This window comes from Primulina huaijiensis, chromosome 14, assembly GCF_012295235.1.
Source record: "Primulina huaijiensis isolate GDHJ02 chromosome 14, ASM1229523v2, whole genome shotgun sequence".
Classification (NCBI taxonomy): domain Eukaryota; kingdom Viridiplantae; phylum Streptophyta; class Magnoliopsida; order Lamiales; family Gesneriaceae; genus Primulina; species Primulina huaijiensis.
This window is the reverse complement of record NC_133319.1, coordinates 12,376,812-12,401,171: the sequence shown is the minus strand read 5'-3', so window position 1 is coordinate 12,401,171 and position 24,360 is coordinate 12,376,812. Positions and strand designations below refer to the sequence as shown.

The 24,360-nt window shown below is 35.6% G+C and overlaps 2 protein-coding genes and 1 pseudogene across 3 annotated transcripts; all 3 read right to left on the bottom strand.

The window, feature by feature from the left end:
* LOC140957985 (uncharacterized) overlaps positions 1 to 24,360 on the bottom strand; it is a 111,944-nt pseudogene that overhangs the window by 80,955 nt on the left and 6,629 nt on the right.
* Positions 6,103 to 20,441, bottom strand: LOC140957633 (probable mitochondrial adenine nucleotide transporter BTL1). Of its 2 annotated transcripts, XR_012171658.1 has the most exons (6): positions 20,007 to 20,441; positions 19,532 to 19,626; positions 18,707 to 19,040; positions 17,917 to 18,154; positions 17,240 to 17,583; positions 6,103 to 6,214 (listed from the first exon to the last, which is right to left on the bottom strand). XR_012171658.1 is itself a non-coding variant. In XM_073414963.1 (5 exons), exons 1-5 carry the CDS (start codon positions 20,157 to 20,159, stop codon positions 17,345 to 17,347), a joined length of 1,059 nt encoding a protein of 352 aa, XP_073271064.1. In that variant the 5' UTR covers positions 20,160 to 20,441; the 3' UTR covers positions 17,209 to 17,344. The 2 variants fall into 2 exon arrangements, 1 of the variants encoding a protein (XP_073271064.1); XM_073414963.1 differs by lacking the exon at positions 6,103 to 6,214 and having other exon boundaries at positions 17,209 to 17,583.
* Positions 22,210 to 23,816, bottom strand: LOC140957114 (protein FAR1-RELATED SEQUENCE 4-like). Its single transcript, XM_073414246.1, is given in 5 exon segments — positions 22,210 to 22,437; positions 22,512 to 22,973; positions 22,976 to 23,176; positions 23,236 to 23,335; positions 23,444 to 23,816. Coding segments are annotated over 5 exon segments (1,266 nt in total). The 5' UTR covers positions 23,740 to 23,816; the 3' UTR covers positions 22,210 to 22,230.

Below are 24,360 nucleotides of genomic sequence, written 5' to 3'. Positions count from 1 at the left end.
AATAAAAGGGTTTAGATGTATTTCTTCATGATTTATTGGATTTGGATCAAGCTCAGGTAAAGCAGTAGTAAGTTCTGGAATGTCAGCTGCTGGTTCTGGTACGTCCTGTGTCTGTACAACTAGTTCTACCATAGGAATGTCTGGTTCTGGATTTTGAGCATCTTTGACACTTGGTTCTGCATCATTTTCACTATCCAGTTCACGATGAATTCTGTCTAATCTGTTACTCAAATTTGACATGTTTGAAATTTCAGGAGCACTGCTATCTTCATCAAAAACAACATGAACAGATTCTTCAACATTAAGAGTTCTATTATTGAAAATTATAAATGCTTTGCTTACTGCTGAATATCCCAGAAAAATTCCAGCATCTGATTTTGAATCAAATGCAGACAAATAAGTTTTACCATTATTATGCACAAAACATCTGCAACCAAACAAATGAAAGTATGAAACATTAGGCTTACTCCCTTTCCATATCTCATATGGAGTCTGATTATGCCTCTTGTTGATCATGGTTCTGTTTTGTGTATAACATGCTGTGTTGATTGCTTCTACCCAGAAACGCTGAGAGATGTCTGCTTTTGCTAGCATTGTTCTAGCAGCTTCTTTGAGAGTTCTGTTTCTCCTCTCAGCTACTCTATTTTGTTCGAGGCGTTCTGGCAGCTGAATATCCATGATGAATACCATGTTCATCCAAATATAACTCAAGAATTTTGTTAGTAAATTCAGTGCCCCGATCACTTTTGATTTTAATGACAAAAGCTGATTTTTCGTTTTAAATCTTTTTCAGAAGCTTGATCAGGAGGCTACTGGTTTGATTTTTTTCAGCAAGAAATATTACCCAAGTAAATGTAGAAAAGTCATCAACAATAACAAGAGTATATTTTATTCCTCCTAAGCTCATGATAGAGATTGGACCAAACAAGTCCATATGCAATAAGTCCAAACATCTTGATGTTGATTTACTACCTTTATTTTTGAAGCTAGATCTTACTTGTTTACCAAGTTGACATGCAGAACATACATGATTCTTAACGAATCTAATATCAGGTAAACCATCAACTATATTCTGTTTCTTGAGATTATTGATAGAGTTGAAGTTAAGATGATTCAATCTCTTGTGCCATAGCCAATGTTTATCATTAAGGGAGGCAACTAAACATGTAGGAACATTAACATGATCTTTGTTCTATGATACTTTATAAGTGTTGCCTTCTCTCTTTCCGGTTAAGACTGTAGACTCATTGGCATCTTTACCTGTGTAGGTGTGCTTCTGAAAAGCTACTGAGTATCCATTATCAAATATTTGACTGATACTAATCAAATTGTAGCAGAGATTTTCAACTAAGAGCACAACACTTATGGTGATATTACCATGGATAATTTTACCCTTACCCATGGTTTTACCTTGTGAGTTGTCCCCAAAAGTTATCTTTGGTCCAGTACAACTCATTATTTCTGAAAGTAGACTTTTTTGTCCAGTCATATGTCTGGAACATCCACTATCCCGATACCATGTAGAGCTGCTTATCTTGGCTTTCCTCTCCTGTTCCTACAAGCACAAGTTTTAGTAACTGGTACCCAATCTATTTGGGTCCAAGCCTTATCAGTCCTTTAGGAACCCACATTTGTACTTCGGGTATCCACAGAAGTGTGCGCAACAGAAGGTCTGTTATTTATAACAGAATGTATTTTAGGATCTTCTTCTTCTCTTCTGTTCTTATCGTCTGGTCTGCAGTTATAGTACTGGAAGTTTCTAACCTTCACAGAGGATTGTCTTTCTGAGTTGAATCCTCTACTGGATCCAGCACTCTGATGGACTCTTCTCTTAGGTTCAACATAACTCAGACCATAATGCTTACTTCTGTTCGTCTGATCTACAAACCTTTCAACTTTAACAGTTTGTCCTACTGGTTCATGTACCACACTTGATTTAACAAAGTGAATGTATTTCTCTTTGCTCATATCTAGTTTTGGCTTTGTACTAGTTTCAGAAGTGCTTTCATCATTACTGAATCCGAGACCACTCCTGTCTCCAAATTGCTTCTGTAATTCTTTCATCTTTTCCAATGAAACAGAAGACTTATTCCATGCATTCACCAGTACCGATAGCTTTTGATTCAGATATAATCGTCTGGTAATCTGCATTTACTCTTTCATTCTCAGTTCTTAATTTACTTATCTCAACTTTCAAATCACTACATATGTTCTCTTGCAAACAAGTGAACTTACTGATTTGATCTTTCAAGTTTTGATTTTCAAATTTAACTTCTTCGAATGAATGAGAAAGTCTTGAATATTCTTCTATCATATCATGCAATGCTTTAACTAAATCATCTCGTGTAAACTCATCAGAGTCAAAGTCAAATACCTCTCCAGATGTCGAGGCCGATTCAGTGTTCGCCATGAGACACTTCACTTCTTCTTCATCACTTTCGCTAGAATGGCTATCTGAGTCAGAAGACTCAGAGCTAGAATCTGCCCACCTGGACTTACTTTCTTCAGAAATCATTGCTTTGCGGTCTCTTATGGATTTCTTATCATTGCGCCTGAACCCCTTCTTCTTCTGATCGTCCTTCTTGGGTTTCGGGCAATCCGCAATAAAGTGTTTAATTTTTCCACAGTTGAAGTATGTCATATCACTATGTGGTGAATCCTTTTTGAAGTTCTGGTTTGGACTTTGATATGCTCGGTGATTCTTCTTCATGAATCTAGAGAATTTCTTCACGAATAGAGACATTGCATCATTGCTGATTTGTTCAGCAGTTTTGTCAGATGTGCTTTCAATAGCAGCAGCAGGTGATACACTTGGAACAACTGCAGCAGTAGCAGTAGTAGTAGCTGCAAGAGCCTTGGTAGGTGAATTCGACAAGGGCTCTTCTCCACTTCTTACTTCCAGTTCGAACTCATAGGCTTTCAAATCTGCAAACAAGTCATGTAGCTCCAACTTGTTCAGATATTTAGAGACTCTCATCGCCATTGTTTTGACGTCTCATTTGCTACTACTTAAATTATAATTTACCCAAGTGTAGGTTGTCTGCAAGTAATATATTTCGTAAGTACGAGATCGATCCACATTGAGGTTCTTTTAACTTTAAATTTATTAATTTATAAATTACCAAATACAAGAATGAAGTTTAAAAATTATAAATTTTGTCAAGGTTCAAGGATTTATTCTTGGTTTATGTACTATTGTTTAACTATAATTAGAACAAAGGAAACCGCCATAATTGATTGTTCCATGAAAAAATTAAATATTTAAACATATACATAATATAATATAGTTCTCACTATAAAAAATATCGAAATAACCGATTATTTATATATGGTACCTATGATTATATATATAACTGTATAAATATAAAATTGCATAAAATAAATGTTAAATTAAATCATTATATTTCATTTAAAACAACCGACAGAGCCACGCTATTGCCTAATTGAAATATATGATTTAATAAGTTAGTTGCGGTAAAGTAAAAGTTAGTTGCGGTAAATTAAAAGTTAGATGCGAAAAATAAAAGATAGTTGCGGGTAAGTAAAAGTTAGTTGAAGTAAAGTAAAAGTTAGATGCGGGAAAGTAAATGTTAGATTGTTAGAAGTCAGTATTAAATCATAATATTTCATTTAGAACAACCGACAGAGCCACGCTATCGTCTAAATGAAATATATGATATAATTATATATATACATATATATAGCTTGTCATGAGCTTACTTTTGATTCACACTAAAATCCTCACTCATCATTGGGAAAGAAAATATATTAAACTTAGAACTTTTATACACACAAACTATATTTTACACTGGGATATGATGATTCTCAAGCTAACACAAGGCCTCTATTTATAAGCCAAATGAGAGAAAGTGTCAAAAATTTTATTAATGCCATGTAGTTGTAATAGTAGTTTTTGTCTTCTCCAACTTCAATTCCATTGCTCTTCTTTCAATGCTATGTTCCACGACTTTAATCTCTGAATTGGACTTTGCTCAAAACAGAAAACATGTAGGGCATTGTCTGTAGATGAATTTGGTCACTTGGTTCACCTCATTTGGTTAAATATTTAATTATTTATAATTATTTTACTATAAGCTGATCATAGTAAAAGTAAATCTGTCATCCTTTTGCTATTTGCACAATTTTATCATCTTAATAAACTTTTTAGGCAATCATGTCTTCTAAAAAGTTGTAGATAATTTCTCAAGGATTCCAAACATGTTTGAATCACCTCCATTTAAATTTTGTAGCTTGAGTTATCATTATTTTACTAACACGTAGAAAACCTGAAAATAAAACATATTTAGTAAGACATTTAAATATAAACAAACAATACAAAATAACATAATTTTATAATTTTAATGAAAATTAAAATTTTAAAATACATGTTTTAATATATAACAAATTATTAATTTTAAGTTTCATCATAATTCCTAGGGTAAAGCTCTCATCACCTTGAGTGCTACTTCTCTATTGCCATGCTCATTTCCCAAAGCTGCTAGCTCAATTACTAAGCTGGTGAAACACTCATCAAACTCGCTTAGAGTTTCTCCAGCTTTCATCTTAAGATTTTTGAATTTTTGCGTTGCCACAGATAGCTTGTTCTCTTTTGTCTGTTCATTTCCTTCACAAATCTGGATAAGTTTCTCCCATATCTCTTTGGCAATAGGACACATCTTGATTTTGTTGAAGGTGTTTTTGTCAAGTGTTTTGTAGAAAATATCTTTCGCAACATTGTCTAAATTTCTTTCGTCTAGTCCTCGTTTGTCCATTCACTTCTTTGCTTTTCAAGCATCTGTGGTGCACTTTCAGTAACAACAATAGCTGTATTAGGCTTTAGAATCTTTAAGGGACCATTAGTAATGACAAACCACATTTCATCGTCTTGAGCTGCAAGATGGGCTCGCATCCTGATCTTCGAATCATCAAAGTCTTCTTTTGAGAACATAGGGACCTTGCTAAAATATGCCATTTCTGATGTTGATTTTCAGAACAAGAATAGCCTGCTCTGATATCACTTGTTGGGGATCGACTTAGAGTTTAGAGGGGGGGTGAATAAACTCTTTCTTTTCTATGAAGTTTTTGCAACGATGCTAGAATCCTGTTAGAGGTTGTAGCTTATCTTGTTCAAATATAAATCCAGCAGATCACAATAAGTAGTGCGGAAACGATCTGATGGTTTGGGGTGAAAACAATATAATAGTAGACAATAGACAGTGGTTGTTTCTGGAAGTTCGAAGATGAAAGCTTCTACGTATTCCCTTCTTCTGTTTCCAAAAGGTATCACTGAAAGACTTGGGTTTTTACAGTACAACTCTTGTACACATCCACTTCAGTAAGAATTACCCTTAGCTTACTAAAACTCTTAGTTCAACAACACAATGTAACGAATACAACAAAGTTCTGGAAAAGACACTTTTCCAGATTACAGACTTTTCTCAATAAGATGTAGTAAAGTGCATAGCTTGTGAAGAGATTACGAAACAGTAGCACAATATGATCTCAGAAAATCAGATAATTGCTATAACAAGTGTGCTGCTTTTCAGTACGTTTGAGCTTGAGGATAATCAGTCTTTGTTTCATACCAAAACTAGTAAGGCGCATTAAATGTCCTTGTACAGCATTAATGGTGCAAATAATACTAGTACTAGGAAAAGTAACGGTAACATTTAAGATTGTAACGATCAAACAAAAGACGCTGAGTTTCGCTTCTGTTTAAGCTAAGTTTTGATTCTTCTTTTTATAAGCCGTTAAGTACTTGAGAAGTACTGCTTCTGTTTAAGCGATACGATAGCTTCCGCTTATTATACTGTCTTCTGATTTAGCTATCACGTCCTACTGGTTTTGACTCTCATCACCACAATTAAATTAAGTCTAACAAATACCGAGTTTCTCCATGGGGTTACATTTACAACATGAGCATGCATGGATAGCTCTAGTAAGAATACACCAAATGAACATCAAGGAAAAAAATAAACTAAAGGCTGTTTTGGTGTACTTGGGGTTGTAAACAGTTACTGAAGTGTGTGTTTAAATTTAAAAAAAAAAACAAACTAAAACTTATGCAAAAATAGTAGGAGAAAATTCTATGCACCCAATAAGTGTGGATCAATTGGAATATTTTTCAAAATTATAATAATGATTGGGTTCATCTATTATATTTGCCACAAGTGCACCATTGATATAAGAACAAAAGTCAATCAGAGTGAAACGTCTGCTATTCGTTTTTCTTAAAAAGTACTAGAAATTTTTTTTACTCTGTTAATTCGGCCGTAATACTCATATACATATATGAAATATTTTGCATCATTTTAAAATCAACAAACCAACTAGTATTTAAAAATCAAGGAAATAGTTTAAACATAAAACCAAACCTAAAAAGCAATAATTTGAAAAGTATTACCTCATACTAACACCTCTCAAAAAACCTCTCAAACATAAATAAAAAGTCGTAAAATCTATTAATGTAAATCATAAGTGCAGAAAAATAGAAGCGCTGGTCCTCGGGTCATGTGCATTTCAGTCCAGTCAGGTCAACCATCAAGACCTCCATTAACATTATTATCATAATCACCTGCATAAATCACACCTATTGAGTCTAAAGACTCAACACACCATAATCTTGATAACAAATACTACGTATACAGATCATATATAACAGTGAAAAATACTTGTACTTAAAATAAAATTTTCATAATAACACAAACTTTAAACATAAATACTTTCGTAAACATTTTCATAAACATTTTCATATCAACATATTCATGTTCATATTCATCATAAACATATTCATATTCGTGTTCGTTGAATTCAGATCGTGATTGTGACTCGTATTCGTATTCGTATTGGGCGATGGATCCATCTACATATAACCACAGTACTGGGCGGCGGGGACATCAGTGACACTCTCACCCGTCAACTGAGCCTTGGCCAACGTACTAACATATCATCGTATTCGTATACATGAAAACACGATCATCGGGCTCCCACTGGGACCTTCACACTCACGATATCCAACATATCATCGTATTAGTCACAATCTCTTCACATCTTTCAACATTTGGTATTTTCATCACTTAATAAAAACATGTATAAAATATCGTTTTTCTTATAAACCAAACATGCAACATATCTTTTAATGTCCATATTAAACCATAAAAATTCATAAACATTTAAAAATCATACTTTAACATATAAAAGTTCATAAACATTCATAATCATTTAAAATAATCATATTAGCATATAAAACAGCATTCATGACACTGCCATGACGTTTACTAATTTTCTGGTGTAAAATTACCGTTGTACCCCTACACGTAAAATTTCATGTTTTTGACTTTTTTTTAATTTCATTGACTCTAACATGTCTCAAATAATTATTTAAGTTTAAATTAAATTTCTCATAATTTTATTTAGCTTAAATACTAGAATCTTTAATTATTCGTTTTTAAGGCATTTTAATCCCGAATTAATTCAAAATTTAATATAAACTCCCAAAATTAAAAAATTAGACTTTTAATAATTATTTGGCCCTCGTGAACCATGACTCGACCCCCGTGAGCCATGTTTCGATTATTTTCGAACAAGAAAACCCTAACCGAGCCTATGGATTACCCTTGAGCCGCACACTTCGAATTTTCTCGAGTCAAGCTCGAACCACCTCAAGCCGAACCCTTCCCAGCCCACTTAGGAACCTACTGGACCCAAGCTAACCCTTAGCACTGACCCCAAGTGGAAAACCGAAGCCATACATCAGGAACCAACCATGGCCGAGAAACCTACTTGACAAGGACTCTTGTTTGACTCTAGCCGACCGAGCCAGCCCTTGAACCAGCCCCTCAAGCACCATCCTAGGACCCTAACTGTTTGACCTAGCACAGCCAAAGCCCTCTGGCCGAGCCCCTTAACCATCTACGCGCTACTGCACACAAGGCGCAGCATGCGCTGATGTGCGCGGGTAGAGTCCTAGCTTGCTAGGACTCCTCCCCAGCCCCTTGACTCTAGTCGTAGCATGGCTAGGGCTCTTCCCTTGACCCCTCACGGACCCTGGCTAAGCCCTGGTCCCAGCCGTGACCCAAGCCAAGTGATATACTCCATAAACGAGCCCTTTGATCAACCCTACCCGATTTCGGTTCCAGCTTGTTTGTTTCGTGTTTGAAGCGTTTTTGTGCATGTTTCTAGACCCTTAAATCATGTAAAAACGTTTCCCCTTATATCCTAGAACATGGCAGCCCCTTCATGTATGAAATCATCAAGTTTTGAATCAAACTACATGCTTTAAAATCCATGTTTTGCACAAAAACAAAAATAATTAAAAAGAGGACATGTTTTTTCATGCAATTCATATTTATATGCATAGTATGGTGTGATGATGAGTAAAGGGAAGAAGTATGGCGTGCCTTTACGTATCTAACGCACGAAATTTGTTGACGATTGAAGAACGACGACAAGGAGGGCCTTGACTTGAATTTCCCTTGAATATTTGGAAAGTTTCTCTTCAAAAATATTGTGTGCCATGTATTTGTGTCGGAGAGAATTTTTTTGAGTAAGGGAGGTGGGGCGTGGGGTGTGTAGGGTTATAGGGTGAAATTTGTATATTATATTGTTTAATTAAGACACTAATCAAGCTTTGGCTCATTAAGAAGGTTAATTAGGCCCATTAGTGCTTAATTAAAATATAAAAATTATTTTAAGTAGAAAAGTTTGTTAATTTATTAGCCGGGTTGCCAACACGTTCCTATTTTTGTTGAAAATCCAACACCGACAAAATTTACGTCCCGGCGTATAAAATCTCCTCAAAACTCTCTTATTTTCAAAACAATAAAAGGCATAAATCATTTTTTAAATAACTACAGAAAATTATTTAATAAAAACATTTTCTATTTTTCAGCCCTCGGTCTCCGTTTCTCGATCGCAACTCGAATAACCCTTAAAATTACATTTTAATGCATGTAAGTAGAAAAACTACTAAAACATCATATAAACATGTCACATAATCAATTTAGCTATTAAAATCATTTAATTAATCATTTTCATATTTTCTAGATTTGCATGCAGTTGGATTACGTCGTCTTAATTTTGCACCTTACCATTCCTCCCCACTTAAATAAAATTCGTCCTTGAAATTAGAATTTACCGAATAGCTCTGTATAGCAACTCCTCAAATCCTTCTCGGTTTCTCAAGTAGCTTTTTCTTTCGAGTGATTCAGCCATTTGACCTTGACAATTGGAATGACTTTGTTTCGGAGTCTTCTTTCCTGCCTTGCCAAAATTTGGACAGGTCTTTCTTCATAAGTCATATTTGGAGTCAATTGTAGAGGTTCATGATTTATCACATGTGCTGAATTCGACATGTACTTTCGCATCATCGAAATATGAAACACATTATGAACTCCAGAAAGCATCGTTGGCAATGCCACTTTATAAGCTAGTGTCTCAATCCTCTCCAAAATCTCAAACAGACCTATAAATCTTGGACTAAGCTTGTCTTTCTTGCAAAATCTCATAACACCCTTCATTGGTGTAATTCTCTATTGAACTAATGCTGGGCACAATACCTATTTCTAAAGCACCTTATCATCTAGCGCTTGCCGAAATGAAAAAATTAAAAGATCAAATCCAATAATTGCTGGGCAAGGGTTTTATTCGCCCTAGTTATTCTCCATGGGGCGCCCCAGTATTATTTGTGAATAAGAAAGATGGTAGTATGCGATTATGCATTGATTATCGAGAGCTGAATAGAGTCACTATCAAGAATAAGTATCCACTGCCATGAATTGAAGATTTATTTGATCAATTGCAAGGAGCATCGATATTCTCGAAGATTGATCTTCGTTATGGATACCACCAATTGAAAGTGAAATAGTCTGATGTTCACAAGACAGTGTTCCGAACAAGATATGGGCACTACGAGTTTATGGTCATGCCATTTGGGTTGACCAATGCGCCAGCGATCATCATGGATCTCATGAATCACGTATTTCAGTCGTATCTGGATCAGTTTATTATAGTCTTCATTGATTATATATTGATCTATTCCAAGAGCAAAGATGAGTATAGTCGTCATTTGAAGACAGCATTGTAAGTACTACAAGATAGAAAGTTGTATGTAAAATTCAGCAAGTGTGAGTTTTGGATTGATAGAGTGGATTTCTTAGGCCACATCATTTCTAGGGATAGCGTTGAAGTTGATCCGAGTAAAGTTGAGGCAGTGAGGGAGTAGCCAGTACCAAAGACTGTTACCGAGATTCGCAGTTTCTTGGGACTAGCTGGCTATTATCGCAAATTCATTCCGAGATTCTCAGCTATAGCGGTACCCATGATCGCCTTGACAAAGAAGAATGCAAAGTTTGTATGGGGATCCGAGTGTCAAGAATGTTTTGATAAGTTGAAGCAAGCCTTAATATCAGCGCCATTATTGTCTATGCCATTGGGGCAGGGAGAGTATGTTCTCTATACCGACACTTCTAAACTTGGTTTGGGCGCAGTTCTGATGCAAAGTGACCGAGTTATAGCCTATGCGTTGAGACAATTGAAAATTCACGAGAAAAACTACCCTACTCATGATCTTGAGCTTGCAGCGATAGTTTTTGCATTGAAGATTTGGATACACTACTTGTATGGGGAGAAGTGCAAGATTTTCACCGATCATAAAAGTTTGAAATATTTCTTCACCTAAAAAGAATTAAATATGTGACAGCGGAGATGACTAGAGTTAGTGAAAGACTACGACTGTGAGATTAGCTATCATCTGAGAAAAGCTAATGTTGTGGCAGACGTATTGAGACGAAAAGTAGCAATTATCACTCAATTATCACTCCAAAGACCGTTGCATTCCGAGATACAGCAGTTTGAGCTGACAGTATATGCTAGGGGCGATGCCCCTAATCTTGCCACATTATCAGTGCAGTCGATTTTGAGAGATAGAATCCGTGAGGGACATTCCACTGATGAGCAATTGCAAAAGTGGAGAGCAAGAGATGAAGCCAAGTGCCGGAAGTTATATTCTGAGATGGATGGTATAGTTCGATATCGAGATCGTTTATGGGTTCCTAGTGACGATTTTTTTTCAGGGATCTCATTATGAAGGAAGCTCATGACACGCCATATTCCATTAATCCGGAAAGCACGAAAATGTACAAAAATTTGCAGATGTTATTATTTTCACAAATACGTGGTCGCCCACTGCAAACTCTAAGTCCCTTTGTCTCTTGTCGGCATAATTTTTTTGTCGGCTTTGAGCACTATTCATTCTATCTCGAATTTTGACTACAAGCTCGGCAGTCTCTTCAATCACATCCGGATCAATATCTCTTCTTTCACCAACCTCGTCCCAATGAATAGGATATCTACATTTCCTTCCATAAAGTGCCTAAAAAGGAACCATCCCAATTGATTATTGATATCTATTATTTTAGGTGAACTCCACTAGAGGTAATTTCGGTTCTCAACTGCCTTGGAAATCTATCACACAGGCTTCGAGTTGATCTTCTAAAATTTGAATAACTCTTTCGGATTGAACATCGGTTTGAGGATGGAATGCTGTGCTGAATAATAACTTGGTCTCCATCGCTGCATGCAGACTCTTCCAGAAAGATGATGTAAATCTCGGATCTCTGTCAGAAACAATAGACATAGGAATCCCATGCAGACGAACTATCTCTCGAATATATAACTCTGCATACTGAATCATTGTGAAGGTCGTCTTAATAGGTAGAAAATGCGCTGATTTCGTAATACGATCCACTATCACCCATATAGCATTGAATCCCTTAATAGTCTTCAGCAATCCCACAACAAATTCCATCGTAATATTTTCCCATTTCAAGTCGGGAATAGGAAGTGACTTAAGCTTTCCTGCTTGCCTCTGATGCTCTGATTTAACTTGCTAGCAAGTCAAACACTCGGATACAAATCTCGGAATACCAGAAACGTCTTCGGGAAAGACACGAGTAAAGTCTCTGACAATATCAACATCCTCCAATTTCTGACTGAGATGAGCATGTGCGGTAGTGACACATGCTAGAAAAGCTTGGCATCCACGTCTAATAAGCTTCCTCGCACACAGGTAAGAGATAATGTACGTCATTTGCTTGTTTCTCATCGCCTCGAATACAAAATATTTACCACTAGGCGGTCGAATATACACTGATCGCTGAAGAAAATCAATCGAAACTCCATTTGCTAATAACCAATCCATACCAAGTATGATATCAAATTCGGGCATAGGAAGCACAATAAGATTTTCCCGAACCACATCTTTGAATAAATGAAGCTCTAGATTCTTGACAATTTTAGACGTGAGCATTTGATCACCGGAAGGAATAGAAACTTTGAAACCCAAACCCATATCCTCAGGGATATTATTCAGTCGCTTAATGAAGGTTTCAGATATGAATGAATGTGTAGCTCCTGAATCTAGCAGTGTATAGGTGGCTACCCCTTGAATAATAATCCTTCCTGCGACGAAAATGTCTTTTAAATCTTTTCATATTGAAGCTTAAGGAATTTCTATCATTATTTCCCAAAGTTACGTGAAGATTACACGTTGAACTTAAGCATTTCTTGAAAATTGCATTTTAGCCCCTTTGTTTTTCAAAATTTTCATTTTAGTCCCTCGAATTTTTTTGAATAATTGCAATTTGACCCTTAATATTTTTGAAAATTTACATTTTGGTCCCTTATCTTTTCGATAATTACACTTAAGCCATTTTAACTTTCGAAAATTGCACTTAGACCCCTAAAAGAATTCGAAACCCTTAATTATGATTTTCCTATAATTTTTGGCCATAAAACTTTTTTATTTGGAAGTATTCATCCTTTACATAAAATAAGGCTCAAAACCAATTCCAATTTTATGGTTTCTAAAATCATATCTTAATTTTCAACTAAAATAGAGCATGCAACATAATTTCCACTAGGTTAATCTTGTTCTCAATTCAAATCTAATAACCACTTTAACATTTTATGCAATAAAGGCAATATAAAAATGTTAAATGACTAGGTTACTCGTGATAAGAGTCGTGTCTGGCTCCTCTTCCGCTTCTTCTGCATTCATAACATATGCTCTCCCCACAGTAAGTGCATTCTTCTTCAGACAATCAGCAGCCTTGTGCCCTTCTTCCTTGCATATGAAGCACTTAGTAGTGCCCCACACGCACTGTCCATGATGCAGACGATTTCATTTCTTGAATGGTAGTCCCTCTGCAGGTTTTGGTGCTACAGGTGGTGGCGGTTTTTGCGGTCTTTGCTTCTTGACTTGACCTTGGGGCTTTTGAGGCCCTTGAGGTCTAAGAGGACCCATATATGGCTTCTTGTTTGGCTGATTATTGTTTTGGTGCTGCTGTCTCTTGTACTGCATCTCAAACTCAATGTCTTTTAAAGATTGTTCAGCTTGAAATGCATGAGTAGTAGCAGTAGCATAATCCAAAAGACGCATCATCATCACATTATTTAGTATGGCAGGTCGTAGACCATCCATGAAGTGTCTAAACTTCTCCGCAGCATCCCTCGCAATAAGGGGTACAAAGTGACAAACCTTATCAAACTTCTTCACAAATTCAGCAACAGAAGCGTCTCCCTGATGGAGAGTCATAAATTCCCTCTTCAATCGCCCTCTAACATCAGCAGTAAAATATTTCTCGTAGAATATCTCCTTGAATCGAGCCCAAGTAAGTGTCGCAAGATTAACACCATGCTCGGCTCCTTCCCACCATAAATAAGCATCATCCCTGAACAGGTAAGTGGCACACCTCACACGGTCAGCATATCCCATATTCAGATAACGAAAGTGCACCTCGAGTGCACGAATCCATGCCTCAGCAGCAAAGGGATCGGTGGTGCCAGAAAATTCGTTCGGCCCTAGCCTCCAGAACTAATCAATCATACACGTCATGATGTGGCCTAGGTGCCTGCTGTAACTGTTGCTGCTGTAACTGCTGCTCGAAGAAACGAGCCATCCCCTCTAAAGCGCGTGTAGCAGCATCTCTATTAGGAGGCGGGGGTGCATCGTCACTACGATCCTCAGTAGTCTCTGCCTGTCTATCGATAGGAGCGCGTCTAGGAGGCATTATATCTGAATGTTTTCTAAATTCTAATGTAACCAACATGCATTTAAATATAAGTTTTCTAATCATGTAACATATTCTAATTTATTTTAGCAATTTAAGCATATAAAGCATACATCCTCAAAAAGCTAGTAAACATGTGACGTAAACATATTATTCATGTAATCATGCAGGTAACTTTATAATAAATCATATAAAGCATGTAAACTTACAAATTGAGGCTTGACGACTGATCTTTCCGACGCTGATGGTGGCACAACCCTTTGCAGACCATTTCTCTGATACTAACTGAAATGTTTGCTATTCGTTTTGCTAAAAAAGTACTAGAAATTTTTTTTACTCTGTTAATTCGGCCGAAATACTCACATGCATATATGAAATATTTTGCACCATTTTAAAATCAACCAACCAACCAGTATTTAAAATCAAGGAAATAGTTTAAACATAAAACCAAACCTAAAAAGCAATATTTTGAAAAGTATAGTCTATACTAACACCTCTCAAAATCTCTCAAACATAAATAAAAAGTCGTAAAATCTCTCAACGTAAATCATAAGTGCGGAAAAATATAAGCGCTGGTCATCGATTCATGTGCATCTTAAGTCCAGTCAGGTCAACCATCAAGACCTCCATTAACATTATTATCATAATCACATGTATCAATCACACTTAATGAGTCTAAAGACTCAACACACCATAATCTTGATAACAAATACTACGTATACATATGAAAAATACTTGTACTTAAATAACAATTTCATAATAATGCATAAACTTTAAACATAAATATTTTCGTAAACATTTCCATAAACATTTTCATATCAACATATTCAAGTTCATATTCATCATAAACATTATTCGTGTTCGTTGAATTCAGATCGTAAATGTGACTCGTATTCGTATTCGTATTGGGCGATGGATCCATCTACATATAACCACAGTACTGGGCGGCGGGAACATCAGCGACACTCTTAACCATCAACTGAGCCTTGGCCAACGTATTAACATATCATCGTATTTGTATCCATGGAAACACGATCGTCGGGCTCCCACTGAGACCTTCACCCTCACGATATCTCCAACATATCATCGTATTAGTCACAATCCCTTCACATCCTTCAACATTTCGTAATTTCATCACTTAATAAAAACATGCATAAAATATCGTTTTTCTTTTAAACCAAACATTCAACGTATCTTTTAATGTCCATATTAAACCATAAAAATCCATAAACACTTAAAAATCATATTTTAATATATAAAAGTTAATAAACATTCATAATCATTGAAAATAATCATATTAGCATATAAAACAGCATTCAGGACACTGCCGTGACGTTTACTAATTTTCGGGTGTAAAATTACCGTTTTACCTCTAGACGTAAAATTTCACGTTTTTGACTTTTTCTTAATTTCATTGACGCTAACATGTCCAAAATAATTATTTAAGCTTAAATTAAATTTCTCATGATTTTATTTAGCTTAAATACTAGACTTTTTAATTATTCGTTTTTAAAGCGTTTTAATCCCGATTTAATTCAAACTTTAATATAAACTCCCAAAATTAAAATCTTAGACTTTTAAAAATTATTTGGCTCTCGTGAACCATGACTCGACCCTCGTGAGCCATGTTTCGATTATTTTCGAACAAGAAAACCTTAACCGAGCCTATGCATTACCCTTGAGCAACCCACTTCGAATTTTCTCGAGTCAAGCTCGAACAACCTCAAGCCGAACCCTTCCCAGCCCACTTAGGAACCTACCAGACCCCAGCTAACCCCTAGGACCTGACCCCAAGTGTAAAACCGAAGCCATACATCAAGAACCAACCATGGCCGAGAAACCTACTTGACAAGGACTCTTGTTTCATGCCTAGGACTCTAGCCGACCGAGCCAGCCTTTGAACCAGCCTCTCAAGCACCCTCCTAGGACCCTAACCCCTTGACCTAGCCCAGCCAAAGCCCTCTGGCCGAGCCCCTTAACCATCTGCGCGCTGCTGCACACAAGGCGCTGATGTGCGCGGGTGGGGTCCTAGCTTGCTAGGACTCCACCCCAGCCCCTTGACTCGAGTCCTAGCATGGCTAGGACTCTTTCCTTGACCCTGCACGGACCCTGGCTAAGCCTCGTCCCAGCCGTGACCCAAGCCAAGCGATATACTCCATAAACGAGCCCCTTGATCAACCCTACACGATTTCGGTTCCAGCTTGTTTGTTTGGTCTTTGCAGCGTTTTGTGCATGTTTCTAGACCCTTAAATCATGTAAAAACATTGCCCCTTATATCCTAGAACATGGCAGCCCCTTCATGTATGAAATCATCAAGTTTTTAATCAAACAAAATGCTTTAAAATCCATGTTTTGCACGAAAACGAAAATAATTAAAAAGGGGACATGTTTTTTCATGAAAATCATATTTATATGTATAGTATGGTCTGATGTTGAGTAAAGGGAAGAAATATGGCGTGCTTTTGCGTATTTAACACACGAAATTAGTTGACGATCGAATAACGACGACGATGAGGGCCTTGACTTGAATTTCCCTTGAATATTTCGAAAGTTTCTCTTCAAAAATATTGTGTGTGTCAGTGAATTTGTGTTGGAGAGAATTTATTTTGAGTAAGGGAGGTGGGGCGTGGGGTGTGTAGGCTTATGAGGTGAAATTTGTATATTATATAGTTTAATTAAGACAATAATCAAACCTTGACCTATTAAGAAGGTTAATTAAGTCCATGAGTGCTTAATTAAAATATAAAAATTATTTTGAGTAGAAAAATTTGTGAATTTATTAGACGGGTTGCCAACACGTTCGTATTTTTTGTTAAAAATCCAACACCGATAAAATTTACGTCCTGGTGTATAAAATCGCCTCAAAACTCTTTTTTTTCAGGAAAAGAAAAAACATCAATCATATTTTAAATAATTACAAACAATTATTTAATAAAAACATTTTTCATTTTTCAGTCATCGGTCTCCGTTACTCGACCGCAACTCGAATAACCGTTAAAATTACATTTTAATGCATTTTAATGCATGTAATTAGAAAAAAACTACTAAAACATCATATAAACATGTCACATAATCAATTTAGCAATTAAAAACATTTAATTAATCATTTTTCATATTTTCTAGATTTGCATGCAGTTGGATTACATCGTCTTAATTTTAAGCCTTCCAACAATTACAAAAAGGTATACATGGCCTGAAACAAGTGGTTCTCCAGATTGCCCATTGAAACCCCTTCAAAAATGGTTTCAAACTAAGAAGATTGTGCCTCCTAGTCACTAACGGCCTAGCAATATATCTTTCCAAGCTTCATAGCACATCCAGGTGATACCAGAAGAGGGCATGACTTTCAAACAAGTAGCAGCCCAGCCTCTGTAAAGCCCCATCAGCCCTTCCTCTCTTACAACTTGTGCGAGTGCAGCTGCCACGTGGGGTGGGCATTTACCTCGTATAGCTCCAACCATCAGCTGTTTTCTTGCAACCTCCAAAGGATAACTAATCGTGCTAGCCGTCATGCCTGAAACATGTTAAGCACTAGCTTAGAACCACAATACTACTCAATGTACTTCCTAGTTCTTAAAATTGCTGACTTTGTTTAGTTCACGTGTGGAATTCTGAAAACCACGAGAATAAATTTGATGCTTTCCAATTTTCATAATAGACTCGCGGTTATCAGACAAGGTCCGAACCACCACAACATGTATTTCTCTTTTGCAGCCAAAATTGCTGTTCAACCCATGTGTAGATTGTCATATTAAAAGGTGATTAGAAATAGGTATCCTTTTAATGAAACTCCATTGATAGTAGGACAATACAAGAACACATTGAAACATCGATATAAAAGTTATACCAGAAAGAGCACCAACTACGAGCATCTCTGCTCGAGTTAAAGATTCCTTTTTCTGCGCTAAGCAATATGATTTTTTCATTGTCTCGTACATGAAATAGTAGCACGTGCTGTAAGGGAGCATGCCAATCAACGTGGGTGAAATCCCAGAGTAGAAAGCCTGAACTCCACCATCTTTATAAATTTTGTGCATTGCAATACTTAGATTAGGATATACCTCAGGACTTACAGTCAATCTATCCTACATTGGATAGGGAATGCAATCAGATAATGAAGATTAGAACCAACTCAATAATAACAGTCAGACAAACGAAAATTTTCACTGGTGATAATATAAAGAAGATGAGAGCAGAGAGATGTAGCATGATGTTTCTTAAAAATGGCTGCCAGTGTGCGTTGGAATAGAGTAATTCATCTCATCACATTGTACAAGAAAATAGTTTTTTGCATCAATTCATAGCCACAAGAAGTATTTTAGATTATAGTAAGGTCTATAGAGCACCTCATGGCTATGTCATGAAAGATTTGAACACTTGCCCATGATAGACTTCCAGATCATAATTGCTCTAATAAGGAACTAAAGGAAATAGATAAATGGGATATAGAAAAAGGAAAAATAGACAGAAAGAAAGAAATTAATTGGAGAAGTATATATTAAAGTTCATCATTTTGAGCATTGGTGGGAATCAGTGTGTGTGTTGTCTGGAAAGGAATCCACGTTGTACATTTTAATGTACTTCACTATCCTCATTTTCTTCAGTCTCCAAAGAGACAAATCTACCTGCACACATACCTTTAAAACTTCAAGAGGATGACACACAAGGGTGCTAACAATTCCAGCAGCAGCACCAGCCACGGCTATGGGAGAGAGCCATGACAGAGAAAATCTGAGGCTCATCGAGCCAATCTGCAACTTCGGGCTTTCAGTTAGATTTTGATTCTCTTGTGCTAATGTCATTGCCCTCTTGATATATTCAAAAGTTCCAAGCTCAATTGCCTGGGTTGGAACTATGCGAAGCATATTTATAGCATTTCCAGCCCATAGTCCTTGCCATCCCTGCTGTTCAATTATCTGCATAAAACTACCATAAATGTTTTTAGACCCAACTCCGACCACCATTCTTGTCCTGCAGATTTCAAATAATCACATTAGACGTGAAAAGGTTAAAAAAAAATCAAATTTACACTCATAAACCAGCAATAACAACAAATAAGTCAATGCCTTCCCTGATGTTTCATAATGTACACCAATAACCAAGTCAAAGAAAATACAAATTCTGACACAGAAAATTGTGATATTACAGCAGACAAAAATTTAAAAAAAATCAGTTAAAGTAGATCACAATGCTTTCTTTATCCCCAGTCTATAGAAAGAGATTATTTGTAACACTTAAAAACTTCTTTCTTGTTTAGAAAGTTATCCATCTAAGCAAAGCAAAGGGTAACATCATGTGCCAATGGTTTTCAGTCAGTGACAAGCTTGACAGGAACTACTATCTGCAGGTTCTTTCATATTAATTCATTATATAAGGAAATAAGACAAATAGTCATAGCCATAAACCAGGTACCATATAAAACTTGGGAGAAATAGATCAGCGAGCAATAAGATGCAACAGACCTGATGGTCTCCAGTGGAGCAAGAACAGCTTTGGTCATTGCCCCTGCTAATGCACCACTGAGGAACTCGGCAACTTCTCTAGTTCTCACAAAATCCTGAAGTGAATCAAATGAGTTGCTTTTCTAGGAAAGCTGAAAGTTTTCTCCCCTCAAAGCTTTACAAGGTAAACTAGACAAACTATAAAAAAAACTTACAATAAATGTATTTTCCATAGCATATATATATGTGAAATTATTTATAACTAAAGGTACCCATTCACCACACTCCCAAAAGCAGCACCACCAAAGCATTTTCAAGTTTTCTAAATTAACATCATGTTTCGCCTCCTCTCCACGACTCGGCCACTCCACAAAACCCCATGGTCCGCTCATCTCCAAAAGGACCCTTTCGCGGTAACAAAGCAATTTAAACACGATGTAGGTCAAGCAGAATTGAATCCATAGATTAGAAAAGAAAAAGGGGAAGAGAAAAAGACCTGAAAAGCTCGCCCTAGATCCGGAACAGCAAACTGAAGCTGCTTTGAACTTGGAGAGAGAGGATGGAGTTGGAATTCTCCCTTGGGCATCGCAATCACACCATAGATATCTTCCATCACGCAGTAGCTCTTCCTCTGCGATTCAGATTCCATCAAAAACCAAAAAGATGGATCTTGAATTCAAAATGCAGCCCTCAGCTTCTGGTATGCAAGTATATAAACTGCTTAGCTCCTGGAATTTCATCACAAGTCAAAAATCGAAGAAGCAATTCAAACCAGCCGACGCGAGAAAGTGAACAATCCAATCAACATGTAAATAATTCAAAAATCAAGGTACAGATGTAGGGCATGCACATGGGCATGAGAATTCAAAGGGGAGAGACCAAAAAACCAAATGGTGGAAGAAAGAGACGTTACTGGTGTCGATTAGTTGTCAGTCGGATAAAACCCCGGGTTGCATATAATAATTTTAACAATTCTTTGAGTTAATACTCCATATATCAAGTTTGGAAAATGCTAAAGATACATCAATTATTTGTACAACAATTTTCTATAAAAACTAAACAATTACAGTTCAATTTTTTGGAAGCCATTGTGTAATGAAAAAGCTCACTTCTTTCAATTGAATTTTTTTTTACCACACTATTATAAATTTATTTCCAATTTTTAAAAAAAAATCAACATATTATAAAAATCTTCCCATTTTTATTATTCATTCTATTATATGTTTTTCACATAACGGCCAATTCATCTATTTTCCAGGAGATAAAAATGTCATTTAATCTTTCAAGTGAAATATGATATTATAATTGATACAAATGTTATACAAAACATGAACTCATGCATAATAAAATGTTAATTTATGTCAATTTATTTTATCTTCTATTTGGGAAACATAACACACATTGTCAATTGACGTCAATTTAGAAGCTTTGGATGATGTCCACTTTACAAAAAAAAAATTGCATATGTTTCAGCATCCCAAAAATTAAACAAAAGCATACCAAAAATGAAAAGTAGCATATGTTTAATTCTCCAAGAAATGGATCGACAGATATCAAATTATAAAATTCAAGTAAAAAAATTCCAATAGCTTGTTCTGCATAGTCATCCAAAAACTCCCATGGAATAAAGCATTCATGCTCTCATTACTGCTCCATTCTGTCAAACCAATAGTTTCCATCATTATTTAGTTGGCCAAAATACAAAGGTAATGGGGCTGTTACATGATCCAACCCAAATCTTGATCCAAAGTCGATTCCATGTTGGACTGTTTTTGTAACATTTGCAAAATTATTAACTTCTTTTTCGCTACTGACATTTGTACCTCTGTCTTTCTTCGATTTAATTTGTACCTAGCAAGATAATGAATGTTAATATAAATATTTTCAAGAATAATAACATAAGCAAAATAATTATTAAATAATACATTGTTTTTCTTTGTTCTAGTTTCCAATGGTCCTTTTTTTCGNGGTGGAAGAAAGAGACGTTACTGGTGTCGATTAGTTGTCAGTCGGATAAAACCCCGGGTTGCATATAATAATTTTAACAATTCTTTGAGTTAATACTCCATATATCAAGTTTGGAAAATGCTAAAGATACATCAATTATTTGTACAACAATTTTCTATAAAAACTAAACAATTACAGTTCAATTTTTTGGAAGCCATTGTGTAATGAAAAAGCTCACTTCTTTCAATTGAATTTTTTTTTACCACACTATTATAAATTTATTTCCAATTTTTAAAAAAAAATCAACATATTATAAAAATCTTCCCATTTTCATTATTCATTCTATTATATGTTTTTCACATAACGGCCAATTCATCTATTTTCCAGGAGATGAAAATGTCATTTAATCTTTCAAGTGAAATATGATATTATAATTGATACAAATGTTATACAAAACATGAACTCATGCATAATAAAATGTTAATTTATGTCAATTTATTTTATCTTCTATTTGGGAAACATAACACACATTGTCAATTGACGTCAATTTAGAAGCTTTGGATGATGTCCACTTTACAAAAAAAAAATTGCATATGTTTCAGCATCCCAAAAATTAAACAAAAGCATACCAAAAATGAAAAGTAGCATATGTTTAATTCTCCAAGAAATGGATCGACAGATATCAAATTATAAAATTCAAGTAAAAAAATTCCAATAGCTTGTTCTGCATAGTCATCCAAAAACTCCCATGGAATAAAGCATTCATGCTCTCATTACTGCTCCATTCTGTCAAACCAATAGTTTCCATCATTATTTAGTTGGCCAAAATACAAAGGTAATGGGGCTGTTACATGATCCAACCCAAATCTTGATCCAAAGTCGATTCCATGTTGGACTGTTTTTGTGACAGTTGCAAAATTATTAACTTCTTTTTCGCTACTGACATTTGTACCTCTGTCTTTCTTCGATTTAATTTGTACCTAGCAAGATAATGAATGTTAATATAAATATTTTCAAGAATAATAACATAAGCAAAATAATTATTAAATAATACATTGTTTTTCTTTGTTCTAGTTTCCAATGGTCCTTTTTTTCGAACCGTACGAGGGGCTCCCTTTCTCTTCGTACACTTCGGGTCTAGAGTTTGAGTAGAAAAGGTGGTTCCAACTTCTCCAACACTGACAGATCTCACTGGATTACATGGTTGAACTAAATCTTCACTTTCATGACCTAATATCATTCTCGAAGTGAACTCAGCCTTCTTGACTGAAATCCATCTTTTCACCTCCTGAAATCTTGCCTCATCATCCGCAGCCAAACCTGCTAGTCCTGAAAATTCTCGATGCAATTCATCATATTTTTCATGCCCTGGAGTAGTAATCCAACCATCATAATTTACTTTCACCCGTGTGTACAAGCGATTTGCATCACGCTTCCATCTCCTAAGGATATAATTTTGTGGTACTGATCTCACGTCATTGAATAACAAAACCAACACAGCATGTCTACAAAGCTAAGTATTCCTCTGAACTCAAATAAATGGCAACTGCAAACTATCTCATTTTGTTCTATTGCAAACTGGACATCCACAAGTCTTTGTTTTATTATTTTTCCTTTGACCTCGACATCCTCACGTACCTTAAATTTTGTCCTCTCAGGCTCTTCCCCACCATGTATCAATTTACAATACATCAAACGACTGAATCTTCCTGGAATTCTCTAAACTTGTCCATAGTATATGAAGCTTGAAATTGCTTCTCTATATCATATGCACCGACACAAGGAATCATCTGAGAATACGAACGAAGATCTGCCTGAAACTCTTTCTCTACTTTGCTACGCAAAGCCCGCTCATATTGTTCAACTAATTGTTTCAAGCTGGTTTTAAAATGCACATAACCATCGAAAAAAGCATTCATGCTCTCGCTACGTTGCGTTGAAGACATTCCAGCCCAGAAACTTGTGTTTAAAAAACATGGGACCCACCGTGATCTTTCTTTAAAAAGTCCAGACAACCAATAATTTTCATGCAAAGTATATTTGTCGACCATTGCAACCCAGGACTGAACAAATTCCTCATGATTTAATGATTCATATATAGAATTGTGTATGTCCTTAAAAATAGAATCTTTTTCTTTGTGATACCCAAAATTTTCAGGTAACTTTCTAAGTATTTGCCATAAACACCATCTATGTCTTGTGTTAGGGAATATAATCTCTATAGCATTTTGCATGGCCCTATCTTGATCTGTGATAATACCTTTGGGAGGTTGATTCTCCATGCAGTCAAGCCATGTCTTAAATAACCATACAAAAGTGTCAATATCCTCACCCGCAATCAAACCACATCCAAGAAGAGTCGATTGTCCATTGTTGTCACTTGGATTGTTGTACTCCCAAGAGCAGGTTGTCCACAAGTAGTATAATTCGGTGAGTCCGATATCGTATCCACATGGAAGCTAAGGTAATTACAAGTCCACTACAATGTCTTTTTGTTTTGTTTTTGTTTTTGTTTCTTTTTAATTTTAATTGTTTGAATCTTTAATGGGTAAATTTTAATTGTTCAAATTTTAATTTAAGTAGTTGAGATTAAAGGATCCACTCTTGGTATTTTAATAAAGTTAACATTAACGAACAATATTGAAATCCACTTAATAAAATGGTTCCAATATATTAAATAATCATATTTATATTATGTTATAAATTATTATCTTATAAGTATATAATATATACCAAAACTTATAAATGTGGTCAAGTATTTATTGTGCTATATATATTTGTAAACACTAAATCAAGGTTCCCACTTTAAATGGTTGGTAAAACCAAACAAACATTTAAATGGTTCCAAGAATTTAATATTATAATATATTCATATATAATAAATCAAGGCATCCACTTTAAAT